The 27,822-nt window shown below is 43.6% G+C and overlaps 5 protein-coding genes across 5 annotated transcripts; 1 reads left to right on the top strand and 4 right to left on the bottom strand.

Moving 5' to 3' along the window:
* Positions 1-433: 433 nt before the first annotated feature.
* On the bottom strand, positions 434-1,623 carry LOC6497316. The gene is made up of 4 exons (XM_001962299.4): positions 1,378-1,623; positions 1,073-1,299; positions 837-1,013; positions 434-774 (listed from the first exon to the last, which is right to left on the bottom strand). The coding sequence occupies exons 1-4, from the start codon at positions 1,573-1,575 to the stop codon at positions 522-524; spliced, it is 855 nt and encodes a 284-aa protein (XP_001962335.1). The 5' UTR covers positions 1,576-1,623; the 3' UTR covers positions 434-521.
* Positions 1,624-1,714: 91 nt separating this feature from the next.
* LOC6497315 lies at positions 1,715-3,198 on the bottom strand. Its single transcript, XM_001962300.4, has 4 exons — positions 2,621-3,198; positions 2,322-2,554; positions 2,083-2,259; positions 1,715-2,030 (listed from the first exon to the last, which is right to left on the bottom strand). Exons 1-4 carry the CDS (start codon positions 2,819-2,821, stop codon positions 1,778-1,780), a joined length of 864 nt encoding a protein of 287 aa, XP_001962336.2. The 5' UTR covers positions 2,822-3,198; the 3' UTR covers positions 1,715-1,777.
* On the bottom strand, positions 2,855-4,124 carry LOC6497314. Its single transcript, XM_001962301.3, has 3 exons — positions 3,818-4,124; positions 3,349-3,752; positions 2,855-3,289 (listed from the first exon to the last, which is right to left on the bottom strand). The coding sequence occupies exons 1-3, from the start codon at positions 4,028-4,030 to the stop codon at positions 3,025-3,027; spliced, it is 882 nt and encodes a 293-aa protein (XP_001962337.1). The 5' UTR covers positions 4,031-4,124; the 3' UTR covers positions 2,855-3,024.
* A 481-nt stretch (positions 4,125-4,605) lies between these two features.
* Positions 4,606-19,823, bottom strand: LOC6497313 (zinc finger protein squeeze). The gene is made up of 2 exons (XM_001962302.4): positions 17,940-19,823; positions 4,606-6,854 (listed from the first exon to the last, which is right to left on the bottom strand). Exon 2 carries the CDS (start codon positions 6,664-6,666, stop codon positions 4,999-5,001), a length of 1,668 nt encoding a protein of 555 aa, XP_001962338.2. The 5' UTR covers positions 6,667-6,854; positions 17,940-19,823; the 3' UTR covers positions 4,606-4,998.
* A 5,042-nt stretch (positions 19,824-24,865) lies between these two features.
* Positions 24,866-25,324, top strand: LOC6498225. Its single transcript, XM_001962303.4, has one exon. The coding sequence runs from the start codon at positions 24,928-24,930 to the stop codon at positions 25,273-25,275; it is 348 nt and encodes a 115-aa protein (XP_001962339.1). The 5' UTR covers positions 24,866-24,927; the 3' UTR covers positions 25,276-25,324.
* The last annotated feature ends 2,498 nt before the right edge of the window (positions 25,325-27,822 follow it).

The raw sequence follows: 27,822 nt of genomic DNA, 5'->3' as shown, positions 1-27,822 counted from the left end.
GAGCTAAGTTGGTTCGTAGTGCACCAAAGCAGTGACTAAGTGTTTACTTCGAGCTAGATATCAATTAGCAACATGGATTGAATTGGCGGAGAAACCTATATTAATCGCTCTCGTTTAATGGAAAGTTTGGAATGGAAGTTTAATGGAATAATTAAACTTTAAGGCTGATTCTTATAGGTTAACCGCATTTTATAGCGTTTAAGATTATTAGCAGAAAATAATATAACGGTTCACATATTTAAATTTAAAATTTATAGCAGTAGGGATACCATTTAGACAGCTGTCAGTTAAACTGACAGATATAGTCAACAGTGGACCATTGGTATAAATTAGTAGATAAATAAGTATTTTTTTCTTCGTGGTGTCTGGTCACCCTTCAATTTATTTAAAATAAACCGCGTAAAACTGATTTGGAATCAGAATAGTTTTAAAATTTACTTTCTTATTGCATATTCTTTTATTTTTTTGTACAATATTGTGGAGGCAAGCCGCGTTCCGCTTTCAAAACGATGTCAGAGTGTCTATTCCCCATCGGGCCAGGTGAAAGGGCCATTCGTTGGCTCCGTCCTGAGCCAAACACACTGGTCGATTACAGTGAAGCCTAGCTTGGTGAACATTCCGCATGAGGCTTTATTGTTGGGGCCTACCAACGCCATGACGTCATGACCGTGGGAGGCTAGGATGTGGGATATCTCTCTTGTCACCAGACTACCAAAGCCTCGGCGCTTGTGCGATTCCTTGACCTGCAAGGCTCCCAGGTACCCGCCTTGTAATCTGAAAATATTCATCCATGAATTCATATTCTAACTACTGCGACCTACTCGATATTTACTTACCTTATGCACCAGGCCACCAGTTGATGACTGTGTTCTTCGTAGAGTCCTACACTGACACACATTCGAATCTGTCTCTCAATAAAGTATAATGAACCCAAGTGGTGATTGGGCCATTCATCATTTACCAAAGAAGCATCTGCCACACTCAATCTTTTAAAATAGAATCCGCTCGGTGGTCTATGGAATGTTAATAATAAAACGGGAGGGAGTCCTTAACAAATTACTGTTTTTCTTACTCGACTTTTAGCTTGAGAGCCTCCTTTGCCGTCATATAAAAAAGCTCTGTTGGATCCTTGAATATCAAACTTAGCTTCTTCGACTCCACTACTTGCTCCAAGGCGGAGATATGTCGGGCTGGTATAGAACTGCACTTGAAGCCATTAGACCAGTCCAATAAATCCAGTGCTTTCTGTAAAAGCCCGTTTGTGTTGTTCAGACCTCCCACAAAAAGTTGATAGCGATCCTAACAAATGAGCAAACGAAACGGGTTGCAAAAATTCAAGTAAAGAGTGCTTTCATATAGAACTCGTATGGAACTCACCACTATAACGAAAAGACCCTCCTCTCTGGCCTGCGTTGTGTCCAACGTAAATAGTTTCAAGTTCTTGATGTGGGGTTCTTGTTTGAGGAATTCAATAAAGTTCAGGCAGTAATACTCCTGACAGTACTTTGGCCAACATTGTTTGTAGAGACTTTGAAATGCCTGCAGGTCTTCCAAACATAGGACTTCCAGTTTCATCTTTGTGGTGCTGACCAACCTTTCGGAATGAATGTGTTTTTGTTTACGGCGGTTGAGTGTTGTTATCTGAAGCTTACGAGCTCCTCTCTTATAATTTCTCTTTAAATAAAGCTTTATATCTGAGATGTAGTACAATCGGTTATTTAATCTTTTAGTTTATTTAATCTTTTTTAAATTTACATCTTTGCAGAACTTAATCTAATCACTCGTCAGCCGGCCATTGGAAATCTCCGTTGGGTGCTTCGGTTACCAACCAGTGGCACTGACCAATAACCTTGAAGCCAAGTTTTTTAAACAGAGATGCAGAAGCCTCGTTTTCCCTATCCACCTCGGCGATAATATCATGACCCAGAAGCGCCACACGGCGGGAGAATTCCTTGACTATTAGAACGCCGAAGCCACGTCGTTTATGGGACTCCTTCACCTGAAGAACAGCCAGCAATCCATCTTGAGCTCTAAAAAAAAAGAAGTCTATCATTTGTATTCTGGCTATTATTGTTTATTTACCTTAAACACCAAGCCACCAGCTCTCCAGATTCCACCTCATACAAGCCAACAGATGTATTGAAAGCTATCTGTCTTTGAATAAAAAGTAAACTACCTGGGTCTTTGTATTTCCAATGATCATCTAATGTCTTGGCATCCTTTAAACTCAGAGATTTCATCTCATAGCCTGGTGGGGCTCTAAAAAAAAGCATATTTAATTTTTGAATAAATCACAGACTGTGTAAGTGGAGTGCACTTACTCTACTTGCCACTGTTGAGCCCTTTCTTTGGCTAGAAACTGCAAGCCAGTTATGTAATTGTATTCGATGTGCAGTTGTTTGGCTTCGATCACTTTGGTCGCAGCTTGAACGTATCGCTGTGGCATGGATGCAAGCTGCTGACCCCCAAACAATTTCAACTGATTCAGAGATTCACAGAGAAGAGTCTCCGACTTGTCACTTTCCTTGCAACCAAGGAATATTTGATACCGATCCTTTGTATTTCACACAAAAAAAAGTTTAGAAAATAAAACACCAATGCAAGGGTAATACACTCCTACCAAAATTACAAATAATCCAAGATCAAGATTAGGTAGACAGTAGACTTTCACATTTTTCAGATGAGAGTCCTTTCTGTGGAGGTCCAGGAAGTTGTCCAAGCAATAGTACTCCTTGCAGTACTTGGAAGAATCTTGCGAGTAGAGCGCTTTTAATTCCTCCAGCTGAGGTATACCGACTTGTTGCAAGTTAGCCATATCCATAACTGATCTCCGGTTACAACAGATGTATGAAACTTATATAGAACGTTTATATCTGAGACAATTTTTATTGGTGCTTGTAACAGGTGCCCCGTGGCTTTAGTATTATCAACATTTCTGTTTGCTATCTGGCCCTTATTCATCAGATTTGTAATAGGTACCCCTTGGTTTTAGGATTATCAACATCTCTGTTTGTTATCAGGCCCTTATTCATTGTTGGGCCACGATATTTGACCATTGCCTTTGGGCCTTATCATGCTCCAGTAATAGTGTTCGTGCCGGATCAGATGGAATTTCAGTTTCTCGAATACGTGACAGGCTGCAATATTGTTTAGATTCACAAGGGCAGTAACGTCTTGCTGGAGATCGACGGCAATGGCTTTTGAAATGGCCGCCGCCACCGATAATCCCAAGCCCTTCCGCTGGTGGGATTCAATGACTTCTAAAGCTCCCAAGAAACCGCTTTGGAGTCTAAAATTAAAGGATTATGAAACCGACCCATTGTGTTAAAATATCCTTTCAAGAACTACCTCAGACACCAAGCGCATAGTTGTCCTGAATCCTTTTCAAATAGACCCACATTGGTATTATTTTCAATAAGCATTTGAATTAGCTTTAAGGAGCCCGAATGACGAGCTGACCAGAGCTCATTTATAAGATCAGCATGTTCCAGACGCACTTGGTCGAAATAGTATCCTTTCGGACAATTTATCTCAAGTTTCTGGGCCTCCTGGAAGGGGAGACTATACATGATAGTTTTCATTTCCCGATCCATGCTGAGACTTAGTTCCATCACCAGTTCTTTAAAGATTGTATGGTGGCTCTCGTGAATGGCACTGACTTTGAATCCTGCCGACCAGTCCAATAACTTCAAGGCAGAATAGAGTCCTGTTTTCTTTCGACTTAAGTTGCTAAAGAACAATTGATATCGGTGCTAAAAAAAAAAGGTTTTTGGGAATACAATCTTCTTTGAAAATGTCGCCTAAATTTTGTTGTTACCACCAGGATAAATAAACCATCATTTTGCCAATCGTTATTCAAAGTATAAAATGTAAGATGTTGCAAATTCGGGTTCTTTTTCAGCCATCTCAAATAGTTGTCCAGCCAGAAGTAGCCGACGCAGTTGCGCGGCCAATCCTTCAGATACAACTTCTGCAGATCTTTAAGATCGGAAATGGCAGTGATTTTTGTCAGTTGATTTTCTGTTGCCATGCCGGAGCTATATTATTGCAACGATCTCTTTAGTAAACTGCTTTTATAATAATAATCTAAAGAGAAAACGTGTGCTCATTAGTAGAGTGACTTTTAACGAAAGCTTAAAAAACCCAGGTAGATCGGTGGAAAAATAATACCAAATATTTTAGTATTTTTGAAGTGGCTCAATGAGTTGTTTAAAAGTTTTGCATTCTTTTATCCGTCCAATGGCAAAAATACAGAAGGCTATAAATCAATGAAAGTACCTTTAATAGAAAATAAAATTTATAATCATTTAACTATATTTAAATAACGAATTAAAGTGGATACTAATTCTACTTACATTTTACAGTAAAATTTACCTCTGTGCAGAACAGAAACGGTACCCATAGATGGCGACACCAAAAAAAAAAAAAAAAAAAAAAATAACGATTTTAAAAGCGGGTTTAAATTTAACGATTAACACAATTTATCTATTATATAGATTGTATATCCATAATATCATTATATGCATTTTATATCCATAATATATTATAGATAGTTTAAAGTTAGATAAATTAATTTTAATGCACATATCATACCTCTCCCATTAAAATGCACTTTTTCAATAATTTTAAAAACTGGTAACTTTTTTATTTAAACAGTGGGTGCGTTTTGTTTCATCAACATCCATACATTTTTTGTCCTGTCACGATTTTATATGTACAAAAAATACCAATGCTTAGGAAGAATCTAATAAAAGTTATGCACATGCGTTTACAAATATACTTAAGTATATAGTATTTGTAAATGGGTTGCCAATTTTCGATTTGTACAATTAGATTTACACATAGCGGTAGAACATTTAAGGTTTAAGTATATATTTACATCTAGGTTTTAGAAATAGTTAGGGATCTGGTCCTCAGCTAGATTTTAGACATAGTTCACGAGTATAACTCTGCGCTTTATCGTTTACGTTTCTTTAATAGGAAATTGTGTTGTTGAAATTAGGGTTCCTCTTCCTTAATAGATTTTTCTGGCGTGGTTGGTTTTGTGCTAAATAGCTTGGTGGTCAGGGCTCTCTTCCGCTCCAGAATAGGCTGGGTATCCTCCTCATCCCCCTGATCTTGGCTAGCTGTTGTTGATCCGGTGGCATCGGTGGCAATGGTGGCCGCCGCAACATTGTCTGTCTCCTCCGCCTGCGAAGAAGTGGGCGTGTCACGGGAGGAGGAACACGAACTGGCCGCTGAAGTGGCTGATGACTGGTGTGGTTGCAACTGCAGTGGATGATGGTGCGGCATCTGGTCGTGTTCGTGTTGCTGCTGTTGCTGTTGCTGCTGCTGCTGTTGCTGGGTAACCTTGCCCATAAAGCTGCGTATCTCCTCGAAGTAGGATTCTTCTGTGGGATTCTCGCAGAACCTACGGATGCAGTGCATTCGTTCGCTCACCCCGGATAGAGCACTCAACGACACAGCGTCGGATTCGTGCTTCTTAAGGTGTCTGTCCAGATTGGTTTGCTGGCCAAAGCAGCGCTCGCAGATCTCGCACTTGAAGGGGCGCTCCTTGTTGTGGATGTTTCGTACGTGGCGCTGCAGATTCGAGGAAATGCTAAAGGAACGTTCGCAGTATTTGCACTTGTAGGGCTGTTCGCCCGTGTGGGTCCGCAAGTGTCGCGTCAGATTCGCCGATCGAGGAAACACTTTGCCGCAGAACTTACACGTGTAGCGATCCTTGTTGCGCTGCGGGATGTTGGCCGTACCAGAAGGATTACTTCCCGGTTTCGCTCCCGCTGCAGCCTTATTTTTCCTTCGCGTTTGGTAATCCTGCAGCTGAGGATGCGGTAACATGGGTGGTGAAAGTTTGGCATTCGAACTGGGCAGTTCCAGCTGCAGTTGCTCCGTGGGTGGCGGCCAGGTGAGCTCGCACTTTTTCAACGGATGCCTGAAATGAAAGTCCGAACCAGTCGGACTACTCAAAGACACCGACGGACTGGTTACTTTTCCGGGCAACACGCCAGCAAATACGTTCCGGTACTGCAAAGGCAAGTTCTTGGTCATAGCCTCTAGGAGAGTGGGATGAACGGCGGGCAGCGAGCATGGCGGGCCGGTCAGAGCCGGGGTTCCCGCACCAGGTCCTACAGGACCGCTGGCAGCTCCTCCCCCCTCCCTCAGGGCCCTCAACATTTTCCTACTCATGTCGAAGCCCAGGTCTGCCAGGGAAGCTGCTATATGGTTGTTGTTCAGCTCCTTTTCCTTTTGCTGGACCTGAGCCAGTTCACCGGCGAACATGATCAGATTGCTGTTCTCGTCCTCCATGGGCTCCTGGTCGGCCAAGTCAGGCTTCCGTTTGTGAGCCAGCCGCAGATCCAGCGGCTGATCCAAGCTGCCTCTTCGCTTCCCCTTGGCATTGTGGTTCAGTGTGTGGAGTTGCTGGTGGGCCTGATGCTGGTGCTGTTGTTGCAGCCTCGCCGTAAACGCCGCAGAGGTTGTGGTTGGCGAGGACGATGACGAAGACGAAGAGGACGAGGTGGACGCCACCGTCGAGGAGGCCAGATCGTAAGGTACATGTGATATATATGAAGTGGGTATTAATCCTAAGGCAGGGTATACGCAGCCCTGTTTCGGGCTAGGAAGCATCTTTCTTGGTGAGTGGTCTTTCTCTCTCATAACTCTCATAGGTCTCTGATGCGGTAACCGAGTTTTCCTTGCTTTCCTCTTTCAGATTCAATCACTGATTGATTGATTGGCGGCTGATTGATGGCTCAGCTTGCAGATTTTTGAGTTCTATCGTCCCGTTCCTTTTTCTGTTTCTGACGCGGCCCAGTACTGGCTTAAAGTCGCCTTGGTTTTGCAGGATGTGTATGCTTGAAAAGGGAACCAAAGGAAGGGTTTATTAGACTGAGGATACTAGACAGTATTTACTAACAGTACTTTTTCCGGCTTAATTTATTATTAGAGCGCTTGCGAACTTTCTATATTTAACGTTTAAATATTGATTAGAGTTAGGGAAATCGCAAACAAATATTTAAAACAGCCAAATATTGGTTTTCCAAATATTGTATTCAGAATTTTTGGCATGTAATGCTACCTTGCGAGTTCAAGTCAACAGCTTAAAATCCAGACGCTCGCCAAATGAGCCCAGTTCTCAGGTGCGTCACAGAGCCTACATTTCGCAGCTGTAGCAGATCGGTCAATATGTCGCGGGATTATCCATCGACGTCATACTGTGCCTCCCCACATACCTACTAATAATAGTAGCAAGTGTTCGTCAACCCAAAGAACATCTTTTTTGGACCATTTATGATCACTTCTTTTCATCTGTTTAATTTTTTTTTTTTAAGTTTTGTGGTTTTTTGTGTGTTCTTTTGGCGCAACGGCAAAAGCCTCGAAAAAGGAACGAGTGAGGGCCACCGAAATGTTTAAACAATTGTTCTATTGTCTGTTGTTTTAGGGTGGAAAAATACTTGAAAACTGACAAGAATCAAGAAAATTAACAAAAAACTTAGCGGTATCTAGAGTGACGATTATGTAAGACAAACAGACGGTCGCACAAACATCTAAACACACACTCCACGGCATGTTGCTGGGGGAGGTGTACAGTAGCGCCTCGTGGAGGTCGACCCAACATCGCTGGAAGGTGCGTGCAAGGCAATGAAAAGTGTCTTGGGGCTTGGAGAATCTATAACATTTAGTTCCATAGGTTAGAAGGCAGATGGTACCTTAAACAAAACCCCTGCAATGCCCCCCACTCGACCCATCATGTGAACCTCGCTCAACGGCTAGACGGCTAACAAAAATGCATATTGGCCAATTGCAACAGAAATAGCCAAGAAACAGCAACAACACCACTGCAATTCACAGCCACAACTTCAACAGACAAGAGGCATTCAGGTGGGCGCGTTGATCTATGAGGCACAGCTCTCCTATCTAGAACAGAATTTTTCATGAGACATTTTCGTGGGCTGTTGCTGTCGTCGCTGAAGTTGCTGGTTGTTGGTTGCTAGCTGCTGGCTGTCGGCTCTTGTGGTTTTTGCAGCAGTTTTGCAGCATTTAGCGATTGTCTAGAGGGAACAAATTGCCAGCTTGTGTTTGCTGTTGTTGCCCAAAAGTTAATTAGCCACATTAGCTGCCTTTGATTTGTTGTCTGCGGTGTAATGGAATTGAAAATTATTGTTACTGAATTGCAATGAGAGCCTGAGAATGTTGAGGAGATGATTGCAGCTTAAAACTGCAGCAGTCTAGTGCGTTTTACTTGGATTTCGGTTAAGAAGCAAAAGCCTAAATCGTAAGACTCTTTCCTGTCAAAATAAAATCATTCAACCTCTGCGATGTGTTTTTATAATTTGTTGCAAACGTGCCAAAGAGGTTGACAATTAAAGCCAACTCTGAAGCTGGAGCTGGAGCTGGACGACACTGCATCATCATCAGAGGCAACACGATCATCATCGTTGTGATAATCGCATTTAAGCGGATGCCTGCGAAAGCCAAGAAAAAAAAAAACCAATTAAAGAGTAACAAAGTTAAGCGAGCCGACAGTGGACGACAACAACGAGAGCAATGAAGCAAACAGTTCAAAAAACGGACGGTGAAGGTACAGATACAGATACTGGCGTAGATACAGATACAAATACAAATACGAATAAAAGTCCCGCAAGCGGACAGTCGCATGTTGCAAAGAAAAGTGAAATCAAAGTTGTAAAACCGCGAAAAACGCAGTCAGGCAGACAGACGGCGATGGCTGGCGATGGCGACGATGGAAAACGGCGCTCCAGATTGGCAAAAATGTCCAGCGGAGGAGATGTTGCTGTTGACAAAGTTGCTGGCTGGCTTGCTTGCTGGTTTGGGATAGCAAACAGCGACAGTGGTTGCACAGAGGAAAAATATCCAAAATTAAGCAACCTTTAGTTATAGTTATATTAGTTATAGTACAGGTATTCTTATCCTCGGCCAAAGTGAGATTATCTCTTCGTTTTGGTGAGCAACAATCATCACCATCTGGGCATGGGATTATTAAATGCTAGCCGCATAATTATCATTGTAATCATGACAATCATTCGATGCAGTCGCGCTTCAGCAGCGGCAGCAGAAGCATAATCAAGCGCAACTAAACCACAGCAAAATCCAAATCCAAGTCCAAGACTTATCTAAAAGGAAAACCATGCCAAAGCCGGCGACACAATGAAAAACGAGAGTAAAAATCTCCAAAGCGAGCCGCTCACTGAAATGGAAAATTAAACCTTGTTACATCAGTCCACAAGCTCAGCAGCACAAGCAACTACTTGCAACTTGCAACTTGTGGCGACAAAAGTTTGCTGCCAGCATCCATAGGATGCACGCAAAACCCACTCTCGAGACACAAACACTCTCTAACGAGGCAATGGCAACCTGATACCAAAAGCGTCACAACAAACATGCAACAAACAAACAAACAAACAGACAGACATTGAGAAGATGGAGACACGCACGTATGGCCAGGCCAATAAGGCTAATGCGAAGTGCTTGAGATCGAAGAGGTCACGATCACTCATACGCCCAGTGGTCAGGGGGATCTATTTACATTTTTTAATGATGCATAATAAATAAGAGGTTAAATAATAATAATAATAGTTTATAAAATAGAACAAGAAGCTGTAGAAGACACAGAAGTGGAGATCGGATAATAACAACGATAGTTATAGTGTTACTGGAGCTGGAGCTGGAGCTGCTGCCGGGACTTGAGTGCAATCTGTACCACAATTTCCCCCACTGGACACAACAAGTGTAGCAGTGCGGCAGTGCAGCAACATCAGTGACTGTTGCAGCTTACGGTTGCAACAGAGAGCAAACACATCTCCAAATCACGTCTTTGTGGAGCGATGTTGCTGCTGTTGTTGCATATCTGGTTGTCTAGATTGGCTGGAATGGACTGCAGAGTGTGGCTCCTCGCCATAGCCATCGTCGTCTTAGTCGTAGTCGTCGTCAGGTGAAATAAGAAGTGAGAGTGACATCGGAAATTGTTTCAATTTTCCAAACGAAACCAACAAACTAGCAGCTAGCTAAAAGTTGCCGCAATTGCCATCGTCATCAGCTAGCAACTTGAGCAGCAGCAGCAGCAGCAACAGCAGCAGCCACAGCCGGTCGGTCGTTGGTCGTTGGTCCGTCGTCCGTTGAATGAATGAATGTCGAAAAGTGTATCGAAAACAATTTTTCTACGTATGCCAGCAAGTGCTTTCCCAATACTCCAAAAATTGCAGAGAAGCACAGACCAGTTGGCTGCCTCGCCGCTGGCTGCCTTGGCTGCCTAGTTGGCCCGGCCTGGCCTGGCCTGGCTGACTGCATCCTGTTGTTTGTTATAGTTTGCGATGTTTTATTTCTTACTTTATCTTTATATAACTAGCACACATGCATACGTCCAGCATCAAACAACGGGCAACCAGTTAACGTTGCCGTCTAAATGCTCAGCCTAAATAATTGAGTTTTTTTTTCTCCCCCCACCGCCAGTTTCGCGAGTTTATTTTTTGAGGCGCAAAAATCGGTTTAGTTTAAAGTGGAGAGATACTCTTGGGTAATTTCGTCGGCAGTTTTATGTCCCCTTCCGAGTGTGTGCTGGGCCGCTGCTGTGGACCACTTGCTAATGACGGGCCATAGGATACACACGACCCCATAAATCCGAGTGCAGTAGGAATTCGGATTCGGATTTTATTGCCATCTAGCTGGCCAAATGTTTGAAATGCATGAAATACAGCTCAATTGAGTATCGGAGGTGCCAGTTAAGCGCCCAAAGAGATAATCAATGGCGTGCTCGGTAATTATCGGAGCCAGCGATTGATTTACGGAGAGTCTTTGGGGTAAATATTTGTGCTTGAAATGGGAGCCACTGCACCCGAATTCAAGCCTTTTTATATAGTACTATTAAAAGTCCTCCTTAATAGACCTCCTAATGGTACTTCTATCGAATTATTAAAAGAGCCGCTGCACCCGAATTCCAGCCTTTTTATATAGTACTATTAAAAGTCCTCCTTAATAGACGTTCTAATGGTACTTCTATTCTATAATTATTAAATGTTAAATACCATAGTAATGGTCACGAAAACCACTGAATCTCCTGCTGGTAAGATGGCATCCGCATTTCGGGCCTCCAGCCACCCACCGCCCAAAAGCAGCCAAGCGGTGCACCAAAATGGTGAATGGCGAAATTTTTTGGAAAGTACCCATATGTATGACCAGGGAAACGGACAGTGCGCCAGAAAAAAAAAAAATGACAAACATAAATAAAATACAAACACTCATCCAGACAAGATATTCAAATATTTAATTGAAAGAAACGGAGCGGCAGAGCGGCAGCCAAAAAATAATGCCACATTTCACGACTCCATCGATCGCGCCGGGGCCAGTTAACAAATCAGGCTAAACAAAATTAAATAAGAGCCGAAAAGGAGCAAAAAATGGGAAAATAAACTACTCCATTTGATTGCCTAAACGTTTTCAACAGCTCAGCATTTTTTTGATGCAATTAATTAGATTTTTATTTCTTCATTGGTAGCTGAAGGCAGGGGCAGGTGCAGAGGCTGAGGCAGAGTATCTATGAGTCTGTCTGGGGGGATCTGCGATGGCAGTTTGATTTCGATTTATTACCACACACTCGAACTGGGGCCAATGATACAATTATTTATATATGCGATTCGGAGAAGATCGGCGGTGCCAGCATTGGCAGACATTTCGAGATCCAGTCAAGCTTGTTCTAGTTGAAAGCGATAGCCGAACGGCAGGCTCTCCGTTCAGCCTCCTTCAGCCACCTTCAGTCTCCCCCAGATGCAACTATTATTGTCGTCTACGTACGCTCTATTAAAACCATCGAAATAGAAGCACCGGCCCAGGGGCCAACGAAAGAAAGAAGCAAAGAAACCATATCAACATTCACATCATAAGTAAACCAGTTTGCACCTGAGAGAGGAAGAAGAAAGTTGTCTTGGCCATTTTAGTGTTTGCACTGCGCGACCAAGACTATTTTTTATAACTCTATATATTGCAATTCATATATGTATATGTATCTGTTTGGACCTAAAGGATCTCCAAACTAGCGGGCGCTGGAACAATGGACTAACAAACTAACCAACAAAAAAAAGGAAACCTAACTGTAACATGGCAGGCAACGAGCTTTTTTTTGGCCATAAGCATGAAATATGGCGCACATCCAATGGTCCCCATGTCGGACCGCTGCAGGCCTAATTATATTGCCGTCTATCCGAGTGGAGGCGACCGATCCGATCCGGAGCGAGCCACCAACCAACCTATCACTGCCCGACACATGCTACCGTTCAAACACGTGCGCGACACCAACTACAAAACACCAAAACACCGAAACACCAAACACCAAACAACTAACAACCAACAACCAACAACAACAGAAACGACAACCAGTGGCAGGCACAAAAATAACAAAACAAACGGTAGCAATGTCAGGGAATAAAGGGAAACTCAATCAAGGATGAGTTAAGATGGAATACCCTAGGGGGAATTGGAAATTATAGTGTTTTTAAGATCCTATAATATAAATTTTAATATAATTTATAGAACTATTAGAGGGTAGTATTGCTTTAGAGCTTCCGGCTTGGACATCAAAAGACTTCTTCAATCTTCCCAAGCAATCACTTTTGGTTGTATGCATCGGACTACCACTTAGACCCTCCCAAAGGAAGTGTATCATCATCTGCAGTGGCATCCAGCCAGCCAGCCCCTCTAACAACAACAGTGCCAATCAAAGAGCAAATACCGATCTGGCTTTGGCTTCGGCTTTGGCCAGCCCAAAGTGAAAGTGCTCCAATTGCTGGATTGCGATGGCAGCGATGCTTTGGACTGGACCCTGGTTTCATCTGCGGATGCGGTGCCTTGCCAAGTGCCTTGACTCCTTCTCGATGTTGCACACTTGCTGACAAGCGGCTGCCTCTGAGGGGCATCTACCACTCCACTGCCACCTGGTCGTGCCACTACCCATCCAACCATCCACCCATCCGTTCATTTAACCATTCGCTTTATCATACAACCCCCTTACACTTTCAAAAATAAGAATTTAATAAAATGCGCTTGTTTTTTGGAAGAGTTTGAAGTCTGGGGGAAACTTTATAGTTACCTCCTTTAATATTTTTTTTTTCAGTGCACCATCTATACCCGAATAATTGCCGTGACTGGAAGCTTCAAGTGCGGCTCTATTAGCTCGTCGACAATCACAATTGACGGCTTCAGCGCTGGCTTCAGCCAAGCTCTGATATTTCTGCTCGTGTGCAAAATGGGATTTCCTTCCGGTCACAGCAAAGACAAAAGCCAGACCGGAGATTGTTTAATTGCCAGGCGATGAAGTTGTGAAGTGCAAGATGCAGAGTGGCCTGGCCATTACCTCAAATAGCGTATATTAGGGCGCATTAAGTTTTGATTTGAATGCGATTGATTCGAATCGCTGCGGGGCAGAACGCTTCCATCATCGTCTGCAATCAAATTCAATCAAATAGCAAACAAGGAGTTTCTTCAAGAGGTTTCCAATAGAGGCTTAGGACAACTCATTGTATCTATAAGATAGAACAAGGGCACCCCAATGACTCCGCCATTAATTGCTCCCACTCATCATCTGCCAAAATCCGTCTCCAGCACGAGTCGCAAACCGCAAACGAGGCACTTTCATGCGAAGCCACGATTCAGATCGCACCATCAACCAAATCCCGAGACCAAGCCACGCGAATTCTTCCGAAATTGCCCACAAACTAGCCCACTTAGGATCTCACAATGGAACCACAACTCTTTACAGCCAGTATGTAGTATCTGGAGCACAGGTCTCCAACATCAAAGGCCCAAAAAATTCACATGGCCGATGGCTTGGAAGCCATTCAGGCGTAGTACACCTGCTATATCTCCGCAATGGGTTCCCATATATCATCGCCCGCTAAACAATATGCCAAAAGCTAAATGCGATACAATTATCAGGGGCCGAGATACTTTTTTCTACTTTAATTTTTTTTTTTTTGCTTCGCACTTTTTGTCGTCTCGAAAAATGCGAATTTTCAAAAACACATGCGATGGATGGGCTGAGGACAGAGGACTGTGGGGTTATGGCTAGGGGGAGGTGGGAGTTTAAGATTCAATGCGATGTGATTACATATTATGTGCAGTTGTTTTGTTATTGTTGTGCTTTTGTCTGCCGAGTTTTATGGTCCAAGGTTAAATGCTTTGAAAATGAAGTCGAAGAGCAGAGGAAGAAGCCGAAACCAAAGACATAAAACTTGAAAGTTGGTGACTTTGTCTCGTCGGTATGGGTTTTGGGGCTTGGGCTTTGGGAGTTGGGGTGGTGTGGTTCGGTTCATTTGATTTGCAGTGAATATTAAAGCAATTTGTGGGATTATTTCCAATTGTAATCAACGCATTGTGTTTACTCATCAGTCGAACGTCTCCATAAGTTGTAGTTGATGTTGTTTTGGGACCACATTTTTCATTATGACACTTCTCCTTCGAGCCAAAGACAAATATGTTGCACTTTTGGACAAATCTGACAGGCATGATAATTGCTACCAAGGTAGAAGGGTATAGTGTGGAAGAGTGTGCCTCCCAAGATACCAAGAATTGTCTTTAAAATCCTAGCACCTTTCCGGAATCCGGATCCCCCCAGCTTCTCTTCCTTGCCCCATTTTTTATTGGTAAGACACACTCAGACAATTAATTAAAGCTCTCATTGCGTTCAAGGTTATATCGTTGGAAGCGCTCGCCCCAGTGTGTGTTGTTGTTTAGTTGGTTAATTTACAGCTTTAAATTAGTGTAGTTTACTTTCAAAACACTTTACTTTTGCTTTCAAAATATGCGTTGCTGTTGTTGCCGCCGCCGTTGGGTGGGGTAATCATTAAGTTGTTTAAGTGGATTTTCTGCGCTGTTAGGGTTTTGATCTCAGCCAAATGGTTCGTAAATATGAAGAAAATTAGTGGTATGCTATGGTGAGAGAGAGAATTAGCACAAACGAGTTGCAGAAGCTCGATAGGATCGATGATTGGCGGTTTGGGTTCTATTGTGGTGCAAGGTGTGGCCACTGGCCAGCATTCTGGCCTTTAGATTGCGATTTAAGCTGATGATCTGATCTCATCGATGGCTCTTTATGGGTGGGGGGGACTTAGAAAAAATCAAAGCAATGTTAATTAGACCATTAGAGTTAACACATTAGTTAGCATATTTAACTGAAAATGGGCAATGTTCTTAATAGCTGGTATCTCCCTCCCAAAGCGATCCCATTCTATCTGACTGCCCGACTATCGTCCAATTAAAATACAACTCATCCCTCTGAGCCACATTTGCAAATAGTTGCATTGCAAATTGCGGCTTACATAAGTCAGGGTGAGCCGGCGATATGTATAAACAAATCGGTTATAGAGTTGTCTAGGGTCTGTCGCAGTGTCCCAGTCCTGACGAGGCACAGAGAGAAACTAAGGGAGACTATATTCCCATTTTATGAAGACATACTATTCGTTCTTCATAGTAATGGGTCTATTAGGTACTATGATGAATACTTTTTTTTTTAAAAGCTGGTAATTATAATTGGCAGTGTAGTGGTCGCGCTTTTCCTTTGCTTTTCATTGAAGCGATTTGCGTATTTCGAGCAGCAGTAATTGTTCGACAAACTTTCATTGTGGTTACAGAGTCGCCCGGCGTCGTCCCCTGGGTTTTACTTCGATCTAAATGTGGATTAAGCGTATTCCGAGACAAGACTTTGTATAGCCTAAAGTGATTTGTTTTTCAGATTGTGCCCCGCACTGCGGTTATCGGAGTCATCGTCGTCCCCCAACCGAAATGCGAGTTGCGATTGCGATTGAAAAGCGGGGAGCTGGATGGAGAGACCTGGGCTGAGGAGGTGATGGTTACCTGTGGCCGAAAAGAGAGGGCAGCTGGCTAAATCAGCGCACATTCCAGCCACAGCAAAATGTGTAACGCAATCAAAGCCATCGCTTCCGGTTTAAGGCGCAATTAACTGCCTTGGATTACGCTCTTGCCAGTGGGCAACCTCGCCCCTTCACAGCCTAACCCCTTCCCAGTCATTGCAATTGGCGGTCAGAGCTTTGTAGTACCCGATTGGAGACCAGTCTGAGAGTTCCAGACCCGACTTCTCTATATATAGCGTCATGGTCATCATTTCGCAGATTATCTCCCAAGCATTACATTTCACTCGATTTCGTTTCATGTACTTCCTTTCGAGCTTCCAGCCAACGAATGTGTTTCAAAATCTTTTCTGCTATTTAATTGGCATTTTATTTTAATGTTGTAAACAAATTTATCGCACACTGTCATAATTTAACAAAAAAATGGGTAGTGTGTGAACTTATTTAAGTGTCAGGGCAGTTTTTTAACTGAAGGAATATTGAAGAACTAATAGAGATGGAGCTACCTAGATGAGTTCTATAAGAGAACTTATCCCAGCTCTACTAGAAAAAGCTATACTCTATTTTAAAGTTATGATATTATTTGTTATGATTCAAAACCAAACGCCTTTCAAATAAATCTTTTAAAAGCCCCTGCCATATTAATAATTATTATAATAGCTAATGAATGGACCTCATCACACAATCTAAATTGGAGCTCGCCTTTTGAGAACTTCATTGAACTGCCGGCACTAAGTTCGATTCGTCACTTCTTCAGTTTACGGTGCTCCTCGCCTAATGATCTGTTTCTGCAGCCAAGACTTCATTACTGAAGCTATTCTGGCCTGGAAGAGGGGACTGGCTCTATCAACCTGACTGCTGTCTGCTTTTTTTGGCCACTCACTAACCTCCAAAAATGCCTAATTAATGATCTGCCGTTTTCTGTTTCGGGCGCTTCATTTACGCCCATCTGCCACCGTACTCTAAGAAATAAGAGAAAAAACAAAAAACTATCGACCGGACACCCATCAACTTCTATTTAAAATTAAATTAACCTGCTTAATTTGCCCCACACCCCTTCGGTTAGGTACTCCTCCTCCTCTGCACGGGGGGACGCGCCCAAAACATTCACTCCAAAACGGAAAAAAAAAATAAAATCGAAAGGCGCTACTAATCGCTTCAATGCCTATGGATTCAATGTATCTGTCGGATACAGCAGCCGGCACAGCAACCGATATACAGACTACATTCGAAGTTTGAACAATTTCCGTGCATTTAACGCATAAACGGTCTTGGACAGTTTTATTTCGTTTCGGGATTATCATTATCGCCGAAGCTACCCTTTCACCCTTCACCGTTTTGGCTCGATTTTGATCGCTCAATTAGCGTAAAAGTAACATGTCAAACCTATTAATCACTTTCGAAATAAAACAACACTCTTCTAGCCGTTGCGGCCGAGAAGGCCCAACCATTCAATATTTTCAATAGAAAATACATTCAATATTTTCGTTATTGGGCCAAAAGTGCGTGAATTTAGGCGTAGCCGAATAACGCTACAAAATAATAAATGTTTATTATATAATTTATTTTTTCTTATGATTGCCAAATTTAAAATTGTACCTCAAAGTGCGAGGAGTGTTTCTGTATCTTTGTGTGTCTAAGTGTGTGTGGACAACTCTATTTCGTTTGATTCGCTTTTTGGTTCGGTTTTGGCCAAGTCTTAATGCCGCCAACGAAAAAGCTGCGTCATTACTCGAACTTCAATTTTATTCATTCATCAATTACAATACAAGAAAAATACGGTTTGGAGCGGTGTGGAAGCCTTGAATCCATCGGATACGTACATATCTGTGTCTCTGCGACTCAAAGAATCAAAGAAGAAAAAAGCGAAATTCATCTATCTAATATTTTATTATTTATAGTTTATAGAAGGTTTAAGATTTGTTTATCCTGTGTTTAAGTTTATAGTACTATAGTCCTGTTAATCCTTGACTATATATCTTTAAAATATTTATAACTTAGGGACTAGATAGCCTAGAAAACTATCTTAATATTCAACATATTGAGTAGGTAGCCTCTACTCACATTCTCAGTTTATTCAATTGCATTGGTAGCATCAGTTTGCCAGCCTCTTCTAGTTTACGGATCAGCTTTGCTCTAATTGCACAACTTGGTGCCCAGGCTGTTGTTTCTCTCAATGGTTCCTAGTCGTGTTATGGTGTGTTGTTGGTACAAAATCCGCACGGATATCCGTTGGCCGCTGGCAGGAAGAAATCACCATTTGAGCACCGTTCGGAGGCTATGGCAGCAGCAGTGTTGTTGTCTATTTTTCCTCAGTTGCCTTTGCGGATGTTGCCTCGTCTGGCATTGGCTGCTATACGAATTTGATCTTCTGGTGGTTAAAGTTATTACTAAAGCTGGTTTCTGTTGTTTGTGCGGGCCGTAAGTCATCCTGCAATCGGCCAAAAACATATACTTCCTAGCCTCCCGAGCAAAGCCGACGGATATTGCAGTTCCACAATTTCAATTTATCAGAACGTTTTTCAGTTGGGACTTGTAGCGTTATGAAAATCATAAAAGTTTTCTCTTTTTTTTTGGTATTTTTAAGTAGATCCTGCCAATATTACTTTATTAGTTTAGTTTTATAATTTACTTGGTTTAGTTAGTTTGTATAGTATTGGTAGTTAGGAGCTTTTGTTGTACGTATATTAGGGGAAGGAAGCGCGCTGCACTTTGAGATATGTACACTTTTATTGCATTTTTTTCTTAACACTTTTGAACAATCACTCGGATAGGTCGGCGTGGTCTGATTTATGATACAAGTTATGCAGAATTACTTTTTATTATATTTCTTTATTTAATTAGGTTTAATTGGCGAGCTGTTCTCAGCTCAGCTTCCAGTTGACATCGATCCCCAGCCAAGCCAAGCCAAGCAGATTCAAATCGATCCAATCTTTTTTTCACTTCCCAGTTTCCCAGTAGTTGATTCAGTTTCCTCTCAACCGCTCGGCTCGGGCTATAATCTTTTCAATTTTATAATTTCATTATGGATTGTCTGTTTAATGTCTGCCCATAATCATCAACCTGTACACATGTCTCGCAGCTTTTTTTCTACTCCAAGCTGTTGTTGCTGTTGATTTCCGTGCAGCTTAATTCACTTTGCATTTACGCGCTGTCACAATTTGCATTAATTGGATCTAAGCATGTAGTTATCATTGATTTAGCACCGATCTCTGGTATACATATATAGGCCATAGATATGCATCTTGGCCTGCACCTGTGTGAGAGTTACTATCACATCGCATTCTGGGCGTAGTCCATAGAGGCGGTTTTCCGAACTGATTTTAAGATTTAGATTTGTGCCTTGATTTGTGTTTAAGATTGGGTTGATTTACGGTCTATAGGAAGGCTTACGGAGATAGTTTATGTTTCTAGGACGGAAAGTTAGGAATTGGGTTTTGGGGGAGCAGTTGACGTTTTAAATTGTTTCTATTTTAAGTTTTCACATTCGATTGGGTGTTTTTTGAAGTAGAAGCTCTGATCCTTCACTTAAAGGTTGCGCGGTAAAGTTTCATTTTGAATTTTATACCGTTATCACCGATGGCATAGCGTTACGTTACGAGCTGGTTACGTGTTGGAACTCTCACTAACTCACACACCCTGTCTCTCTTGCTCAGCCTTACGGGCTGGTGTTGTTTTTCCGACAAGCGACTACACGACCAATAGCTTTGAGACCGTCTCACGGACTGATGATAGACTCGGCCGCAGCCGCAGCTTCAGTTTTCGATTTCCTAATAACGAAAAGCAACAAAAAACTACAAAAACATAACAGAAGAAAAAACGCAAAATAGACGACGTCCTCTGCGAGTGTATGGGTGCTCTGAATGAATACACAACGATTGCCGATCTCCAGTGATGACTCCCCACGAGACTGGGGGAATCGAGACTCCAAGACTCACAATCCACAAAAGACCGCTCCAGCAGCAGCAGCGGCAGCACAGCCGGCTCAGGCAGCAACGCCAGCAGCGCGCGGAGGTCCAAGCCATCCAAGCGATGCAATAAATCGAAGCTAATACACTTCTTTCTTAATGTAGAGCGATCCACACGCACACACTCTAATAGCGTACTCACAGATACATAGATACACTCGCCTAGACGAGTTTGAAACGGTAAATGAGGGGCCGCCACCCGAGCGATCCGCGATCCGCGAGATGCATCCTGCCTCGTTTTACTCAATGAAAATTCCAAATGCGCCAGACCTGCATCCGAAACTGGGTGGAGATCTTCCGCCCCGCGAGAGCCGAGCTCCAAAAACCCGAACGCCGGGACTGAGACGATCTTCGGTCGGTCGGTGGGTCGATCGGTCCACTTGGGTTCCACACAACCTCACAGATGTCTGACAGTATCTGTATCTCAAGAGTGAGCGGCAAACAGTCGTAGCTTGAAGCTCCAACGGGCCACAAGCGGATGGTGGGTTTTTTATAGAAAGAGTTGGTAATGGAGTTAAAAAACTGAAAAGGGTTGGGACTAGAAGGAGCTAATGGGAGCTAATATGATTTTTGATTTATGATTAATATTAAATTTTTTGGTCTTATAGTTATTGAAATTAAAAAATAAGCTAACAAAGGATGTATAATTTGTTGGGTTTTGGCCTTCTTGAACTACTCGTATGACTTTTTGCTGTGCAGTCTTGGGGGGAATGGAAATGGAAATGGGAAAGTTCAACGGATTCTTTCACTGATCGCAGATTAACATACGGTCAGAGAAGGGTCTCTTTGGCTTTAAACTTGTGTGTCCTACTTGGCACGAGGCTGGAATCGGGCATTTTCAATGTCCATGTCCATGTTCAAGACCATGTCATGTGCCTTCTTCTTGGCCACTTCACACAGCTGCAACTGCAACTGCAACAACTGCAACTACTGCAACTGCATCAACTGCAACTGGAAGCTCTTGATGTTGCTGTAGATGCTGTGCTGTTGCTGTTGCACGAAATCGATCAAATCAAAAATGACTTTGTGAAGTGACTAACTGCCTAACTGCCAGCTGCTGTTGCCAGTTGCTGTTGCCTGAGCCGTTGATGTTGCTGTTGCTGTTGCTATTTCTGTTGCAAGTTGCTGCTGCATTTCTGTCTAACAGTAGCTTGGCTGCTTTGATTTTTCGGTGCAGTTTTTCCCCCTCCTTCTTAAGTCCAAGACCCAGGCCAAGACCAAGTCCAAGTCCAAGTCTATGAACATACAACACTTCAAAATGAAAGCACATTCCCTTGTAGAAATTTTACCGTTACAGGTACAGCGCACCCCATGCACATCAGGTCGTTTGTCCGTTTTTGCTTCATTTTCCAGCATCATCGTCATCGTCATCATCATCATCATCATCTTATGATGCTGATGATCGGTCAACACTTGGCAGCTTTATGGCTCAGATATTTGCAAATCTCCAGGTTCCTGGTTGCAGGTAAGTTCCGCAACGTCCGAGTCTCTCGAGCTGTTATTGTAGCTGTTCTCCTCTTGTTATTCTAGCTGATGATCTGCCATCATCATCTCTTCTTCAGAGGAAAGTAGAGATCTCCTTCTCCAGCTCCTACTCCGTGGCTGTTTTTGGCCGCGTGCCGTGGTCGTTGGTTATTTATTTGAGTCAATGAGTTCACAACTATTTTTCTATTTTCCCTAATGGCTTTTTCTTTCTGCCTCCCGCTTATTTTTCCGTCTGGTCTTTTTTGGCCGGGAAGGAAGCCCCTTGTTGTCTTCGCCAGATTAATGGTTCGATAATGTGAAGTCGGTGGATCTATGGTCTATGGAGTGAAGGATTATTATGTTCCTCCGAGCTTCGAATGAGTTCAATTGAAGATTATCAGTTTTTAATTAGTGTGGTGGTGGAATGTGGAGCATTTCTTAAGAGGTGGTTGGGTGGACAAATTCAAAGGTGGTTAGAAGTCATTTTTTTCAGTAAGGAATAGAAAGGAACAAGGTAGTGACCTGTCTATATCCAATAGATACAATAGATCTATTCACACGATAAGTCATTTGAAGAATTTCCTGATTAACTTTGTAGAATAGCCACTGGACCCACTGACAGCATACCTTGTAATTAAATTCCAGCATATCTAATACATAAACTACACATCCGAGTGCCTATTCTAGGTGCTGCCCCCATTTTGAATCCCACGAGTCAGGCACGACGTCGTGGCTATTATGCATAATCTTTGAGATACAATAATTAGCTACAAGTAGACTAAGATACTTGGATACCTGGTGCCATTAGTTTATGGCTTATGGCTTTCAGATAAACGTCATACGCATGCCGAAGAAAATAAACAGTATTAGTTTAAGCTAAAATTAGATCCAAGTCTCTGTGATGTCGTAGGTTAGTCCGCTTCCCCCTTGAGCCACTACCCCTCCCAACCCTCTCAACGACAACTGCTGAACATAATTGGCTCACAGTAAACAAAAAACAAAAAAAAAGTAACATGAAACGATCGTAAACATTTATTTTTGTATTGTAGCTGCTGGTGTCTGCCGTGCTGGTGGTGCTTGTGTATTAGTTCTAGTGCAGAGGTGTGCTGTCTGTGTGGGTATCTGTGTGAGCGTGGAAGACCCGCCCGCCTTCGGATCGCCGGTGTTGTTGTTGCCGGTGGCGAGTTTTTGTTTAAACGTTTTCAAATCGCACAGCGAATGAAAACGAAAGAAAAAATGAAACACATCGAAAGTGAGCATATAACGAAGCGCTGCCCGGCGATGCTGTCGACGTATCAGAGAGCTCGACGTTCCCCCAAGCCCCCTACCGATACCGATACCCTGCGTGTTAACTTGCCCCTCGGCGGCTCCACCGTTCACACCAGCCAGCTGGCTTTGGATGGCCGATAGCCGATGGCCGGTCTCTTGGAATGCGAATAGGAACGCGTCCCAGAATGCAATCCCGCATCAGAGGGGGTTTCACTTGGGGGCTTACATATTACAGCTACTTGGATGAGGGGGTGTTAATTCTCATCTAACTATAGCCTATTTTTAGTAAAGATATCTTCCCTATATCTTCTACCACTTCTATAGATCTCTAACCCAGAAGAGTCTCTTCCTGCAGAATTCTTCAAGTCTAAACCAACCCTGCTAAGCACTCCACAATTGGCTCATTTAGGAATCGCTTGCTGCGTATCTCCAGCGAGACCTCCGACTCCCCGCCCCCATCCAGGCCACACACAGATGCCCATTCCGTATCCCATAGATACATCGGAGGCAGGGGAACAGGCACAGGCACAGCTGAGCTGTTGTTTGTCGTCGTGTTGTCGTTCGCTTCTAATTATACGATAGGTGCGCTGTGAGCCATGAAACGTGCGGGGTCTGACCTTCTCGCAGAGCCTGCCTCCAAGTACATTTGTATCTTTGCAATTGCAGCCTGTTTCTGGGCCTGCTTCTCCAAGCCCAAGAGCCAGGGCAGGCTGTGTCGGGCCGGGCATTTGTCTTTGAGTGGATATTTGGCTTCTTTATACTCGCAGGGGATTATTAAATTTTTAGCGTTGTCGACAAAAGGCTTCTGTAGTAGCCAGCTGTTATTAACTTTTGCAATTTTTTTGTCCGTATTTCATTAAACCGCGCCTAGCCTCCAAGTCGGTCCAAGTGTCTTAGATTCTTGGGTGGAGTAGTGGGACACTCAGAAAAGCGGTTGGGTCATTGCCCAACAAAATGACCTCGTTTGGCAGGGAGCTAGGACTTTAGAGGACATTATAATATATATTTTTTTAAATTCTATATCAGAACTATTTAGAACTGTCTTCAAATAGGCTGATTGGCCTTCTCTGTCAAGGAGTCACTGTGTGTAAAAACCTACCTCCGACAATCCCCTCTTGAAGTGCTTTCTCATCGATCCACCTCTACCCATGTCACCATTTCCCATTACCCCACCCCACCGAAGATTAGGCAAGCTCCACAAGAAAAAATAAACCCCGAAATCTGATATATTTGTTTTACATCTTCGGCACTAAGCTCACTCCCGTCCCAAAAGCCCGAGATTTCCGCATTAGAAACAATTTTTTAATTATTATTTTCAGACGCCTACACGCAAAACCGATTCGAGTCGAATCGAGTGGATGCTCTGCTCAAATGTCAGGCTTATTAATACAACAGCAATCTCGGCTCAAGTGCCTCGGATAGAGGCATAGAGATGGGCAGGATGCGGGGTACTTTGTGGTTAAGGTTGTGCGGATCGAGATCGAGATGGGGATCGAGATCGAGAGTTGGGGGCCGATCGTTGTGTGCATCTTTATGTGGGAGTGCGGGCTCCGCTGATGACACGTCATTTTCTGGCATAGACATCTTCGTCAAAATGTGTTAAGTTGCGCTAAGAGGGAAAACAGGTATTCGGATTCATCCGCAAAGGTGTCAGTAAAATGTCACGGAAAGCCACTAAGCTGGGAGTGTGTTTCTTCCATTTAGTTCAAATTCACAGCCAGGCTTGGGAGCTATAAACTTTGGCTTTGGCCACATCCGTTAGGAAGGAGAATACTAGACTTATTTGTCAATTTTCCCGCCAGACCCGGAGACTGGGTAGTTCTGGCTTTCGGCCAATGCTCAATTATGGTTTTGATTTAAATCAGTCTGCTGACCCCAAAAGTTCAGCTGCGGAAACTGCAATTTAATAATTGACTGACTGACTGGCTCGCCATCCGAAACTATAACTGAAACCGAAACAGCCAAACTGTAAAAGCCAAACCAGAGGGCTTATTAATGCGATAACCTTGGCTGATTTAATTTCTGTTGCCTGCTTGCCGCGGCCTATGATTATCCACCAACAACAATACTACAACAAGCCACTTCCATAACAACAAAAGGAAAAATCAAAACTTGCACAATTTCGACACTAAACGACCAATGTCTTGGTGCCTCCGAGCTGCCAGTTAGTCGCATATTTAATTAAGAGATTGAGTAGCGCAAATAGTGTTGAACAATGGCCAGCGCAAGTTGCATCTACACTGGGAGAAATTTAAGGACTAACTAGAAATCAATACATTTTCCAGACACAGTAGCTCTTCCCCCCAAACATCAGCTTAAAATTTCCCAAATACTTCGACTATCTGGGGAGAATGTCTCAGGAACTGGTGCCGTATCCCGAGCCGGAGAAGATATTCCTAATTGCCTACGAAATGAGAGTGCCGGAGGGTTCATCCGCCGGGAGCCTGTTGCCCCTTGTGACCCTCAAGGCGGAGCAGCTGAAGGTGCGCGGCTACATCACCCAGACGCATTGTGGCCGCAAGGTGGGCGGCGAACTGGAGGGCAGCGAGGTGGATCTCAACCAGATGGTAGAGTGGCTGATGGAAAAAGCTCGTCCGAAGGTGGACGATGGTTCCAGTAACCAGAAAATGGCGGAGGTACGGTTCTCTCCGAGGAAAGTGCAATCGGGAGCCAAGTACGACGATTTCTTCTACTGTTGATTGAAATTACTTAATTTGAAAAATAACAGCAATTGCATTGGCCCCAGAAGTTTCGTTTCGAGTGCATTTTCATCTCATAAACCATAAAAATCAGTGGCGGCTGTTGGCTGCTGGATGCTGGCTGTTGGCTGCTGCAGTTTGGGCCATTGAACAATGGATGACTTGGGCTGACTTTTCAAAGTCAAAAACGCGATTGTATCATCGCTTATTTTCGGGGCGCGCTCTCAGTCGCTGATTTTTTAGAGCTCGGCTCTGGCAGATAAAAAGCGTAGACTTGGGGAGTCGAGGAAACAATCGAATCAATTCATTTTTCTAGGGCGTACTGTGCCACTTGAACGTTGAACTGCAGACGCCCCAATGCTGACTACCGCTGAGGTTTTTCCATCTCCGCCCGGGCCTCTAGCTTTTCCATTGTTTTCCACCGCGGCGGCATCTCAGCATCTCAGTAAGGCAACAAAAAAAAAAGTAGCACGGCAGCCAAAACCCTCTTGGTCTTGATCGTGCCCCGGCACTAGTCATTTTAATTTTTCAAGATTTTTCCAACTCGCGCTCGCTATTTTGTCTTTTATGCATCTGCGGGTTTCGAAATCTGAACTCTATAAATCTCCGCTGCCTGTGTGTTAGATTTATGGGTTATGCTCTGAATGGGAGCGGGCTGAGCCAAATGTTCTGAGCTGGGATCAGAAGAAGCCCCCTCCCCAGCCTCTGATTCCTGCCCCAAAAATCCCCGTAATTCAATTAGAGCTAAATGCTGTCAACATTCAGTCACTAATAACCCCCGAGAGCTCGCAGGAGATCCGAAAAACAAAACCAAGAGTGTCGTCTGGCCTGTGTCTGTGCCTGTGTGCCATAATGTTGCATAATATTTTATACATGCAGAGCTGGCAGATTGCAACATGTTGCCATGTTGCAGCTCCGACTGCGAAGCCGGCCTGCTGCTGCCGCCGCTGCCTGCCTGATGATGATGATGCATAGCCCCAAGAATCGCAGAGACAGCAATAGCGTTTGGCTGTGGCGCCCCTCCCAGAAAATCCTGAAACCTTCGCAGACATCCAGCTGTGCTGCCCCGCTCGAAGTGTGTCGAATACTCAAGTGAAAATTTGTGCCCCAGCCGCAGAAAACCCGCTGCGATATATCTGGGAGTCCTCCAAAGTGCGGCGCTTCGATTTGAATTTTTGGATTTCAGTTGGTGTGTTGGATTGTGTTGCATATCGACTCAGGCATGTCATAATATGAATTTAAAAATTTAAAAATTGTATTTTCTTTTAAGCTTAGCTTTTCTAGTAATTCTTCAAATCTTCTATGCCTAAGCCTAGCCTAAAGAAAACCCTGTAAACTCCTCTCCTTTTGTCGCTGTGCACATGCATAGAAGGTATATCTCTTGGATACATAGGTGGGTTGCTGGAGCCTCGGTCTCTGGACTGCCTGCCTCTATTTTTGTACTTATTTTTTTAGCTTTGGGTCTCTCGGTCTGGTATGTACTCGTATTTGATTAGACGGCAAAAGGCGACGTCGGTAAACTTGATCGCGTTGCTGCTGTTGCTGCTCGATTGTTGGGCGATGTTGTTGCTTTGGCTCTTTAAGTCGAACAATTACATTTTAAGCGTAGCACAACCTTGGATACCGTTATATTTTTGCAGTTGCCTGGGCGTGTGTTCAGAGAGTAACCCAACAAACATTCGAGGATACAAATGGGGCTTTGGGGAGGTGATATACGTATCCCAACATGGGCCTCAAAACAAGAGTCCCCAAACTAATACCTACTTATACCCCTTAATTTCTTTGACTATCAGTCAGTTAATTATCCCTCTAATACCCGATTTAAAGAAAAGTAAGGTTTCCGTTTGCAACTTCCCCAAAAAAGGGAGTACATGAAAGACCCAGCTTCTCGAAAATGTTGATTTGGTTATGGGTCGCTTAGACCGCTGGGCTAAACACGACAAAGCAATCTGCAAACGTCGCTGCGGCTTCGACAGCCGACAGTCGCCCCGATCGGCCAGTCAGTCTCCGATTCAGTCTGGGGGGGACTCAGACCCGACTCGAACTCGAACAGAAAGCTAGACCAGAGACCGTAGACTGTAGACTGTAGACTGTAGACTGTAGACCGTAGACCAGACCTGGCCAAAAGCGAGTCAACCACACCCGCACACTTCATTATTTTTATGTCGCCTGTGGTGGTACGATTTAAACGACAAACGCGGCAGCCGGCGAGCAGACGTTGGCGAATGGATCGCAAGACTTCGGAGTCGGAGTCGGAGCTGGCCCAAGACACGACATCCAAAATAACTTCCCCCCCATACCACCTCCTGAATCTTACAAGCCGAATAAAAAAAATAAACAGAAAAAGCCAAAAGCGAGCCAAAAAATTAGACGCATTCGACGTTTTGGAACGAGCGACAAGTCAAAGTAGCAACAACAGACCAGCAACAGGCACAAGCTGCAGCTCCTCCTGCCGCTATGCCTCCTGCCTGCCTGCAACTTGGGGCACGTTGCTCCTTTTTTTGTGGAGCCGGAGCTAGGGCCCATCTCATGTTGATGTTACAATTG

This window comes from Drosophila ananassae, chromosome 3R, assembly GCF_017639315.1.
Source record: "Drosophila ananassae strain 14024-0371.13 chromosome 3R, ASM1763931v2, whole genome shotgun sequence".
NCBI classification, from domain to species: Eukaryota; Metazoa; Arthropoda; class Insecta; order Diptera; family Drosophilidae; genus Drosophila; species Drosophila ananassae.
Note: the sequence above shows the minus strand (reverse complement) of the source record. Positions and strands in the feature narration are given on the sequence as shown.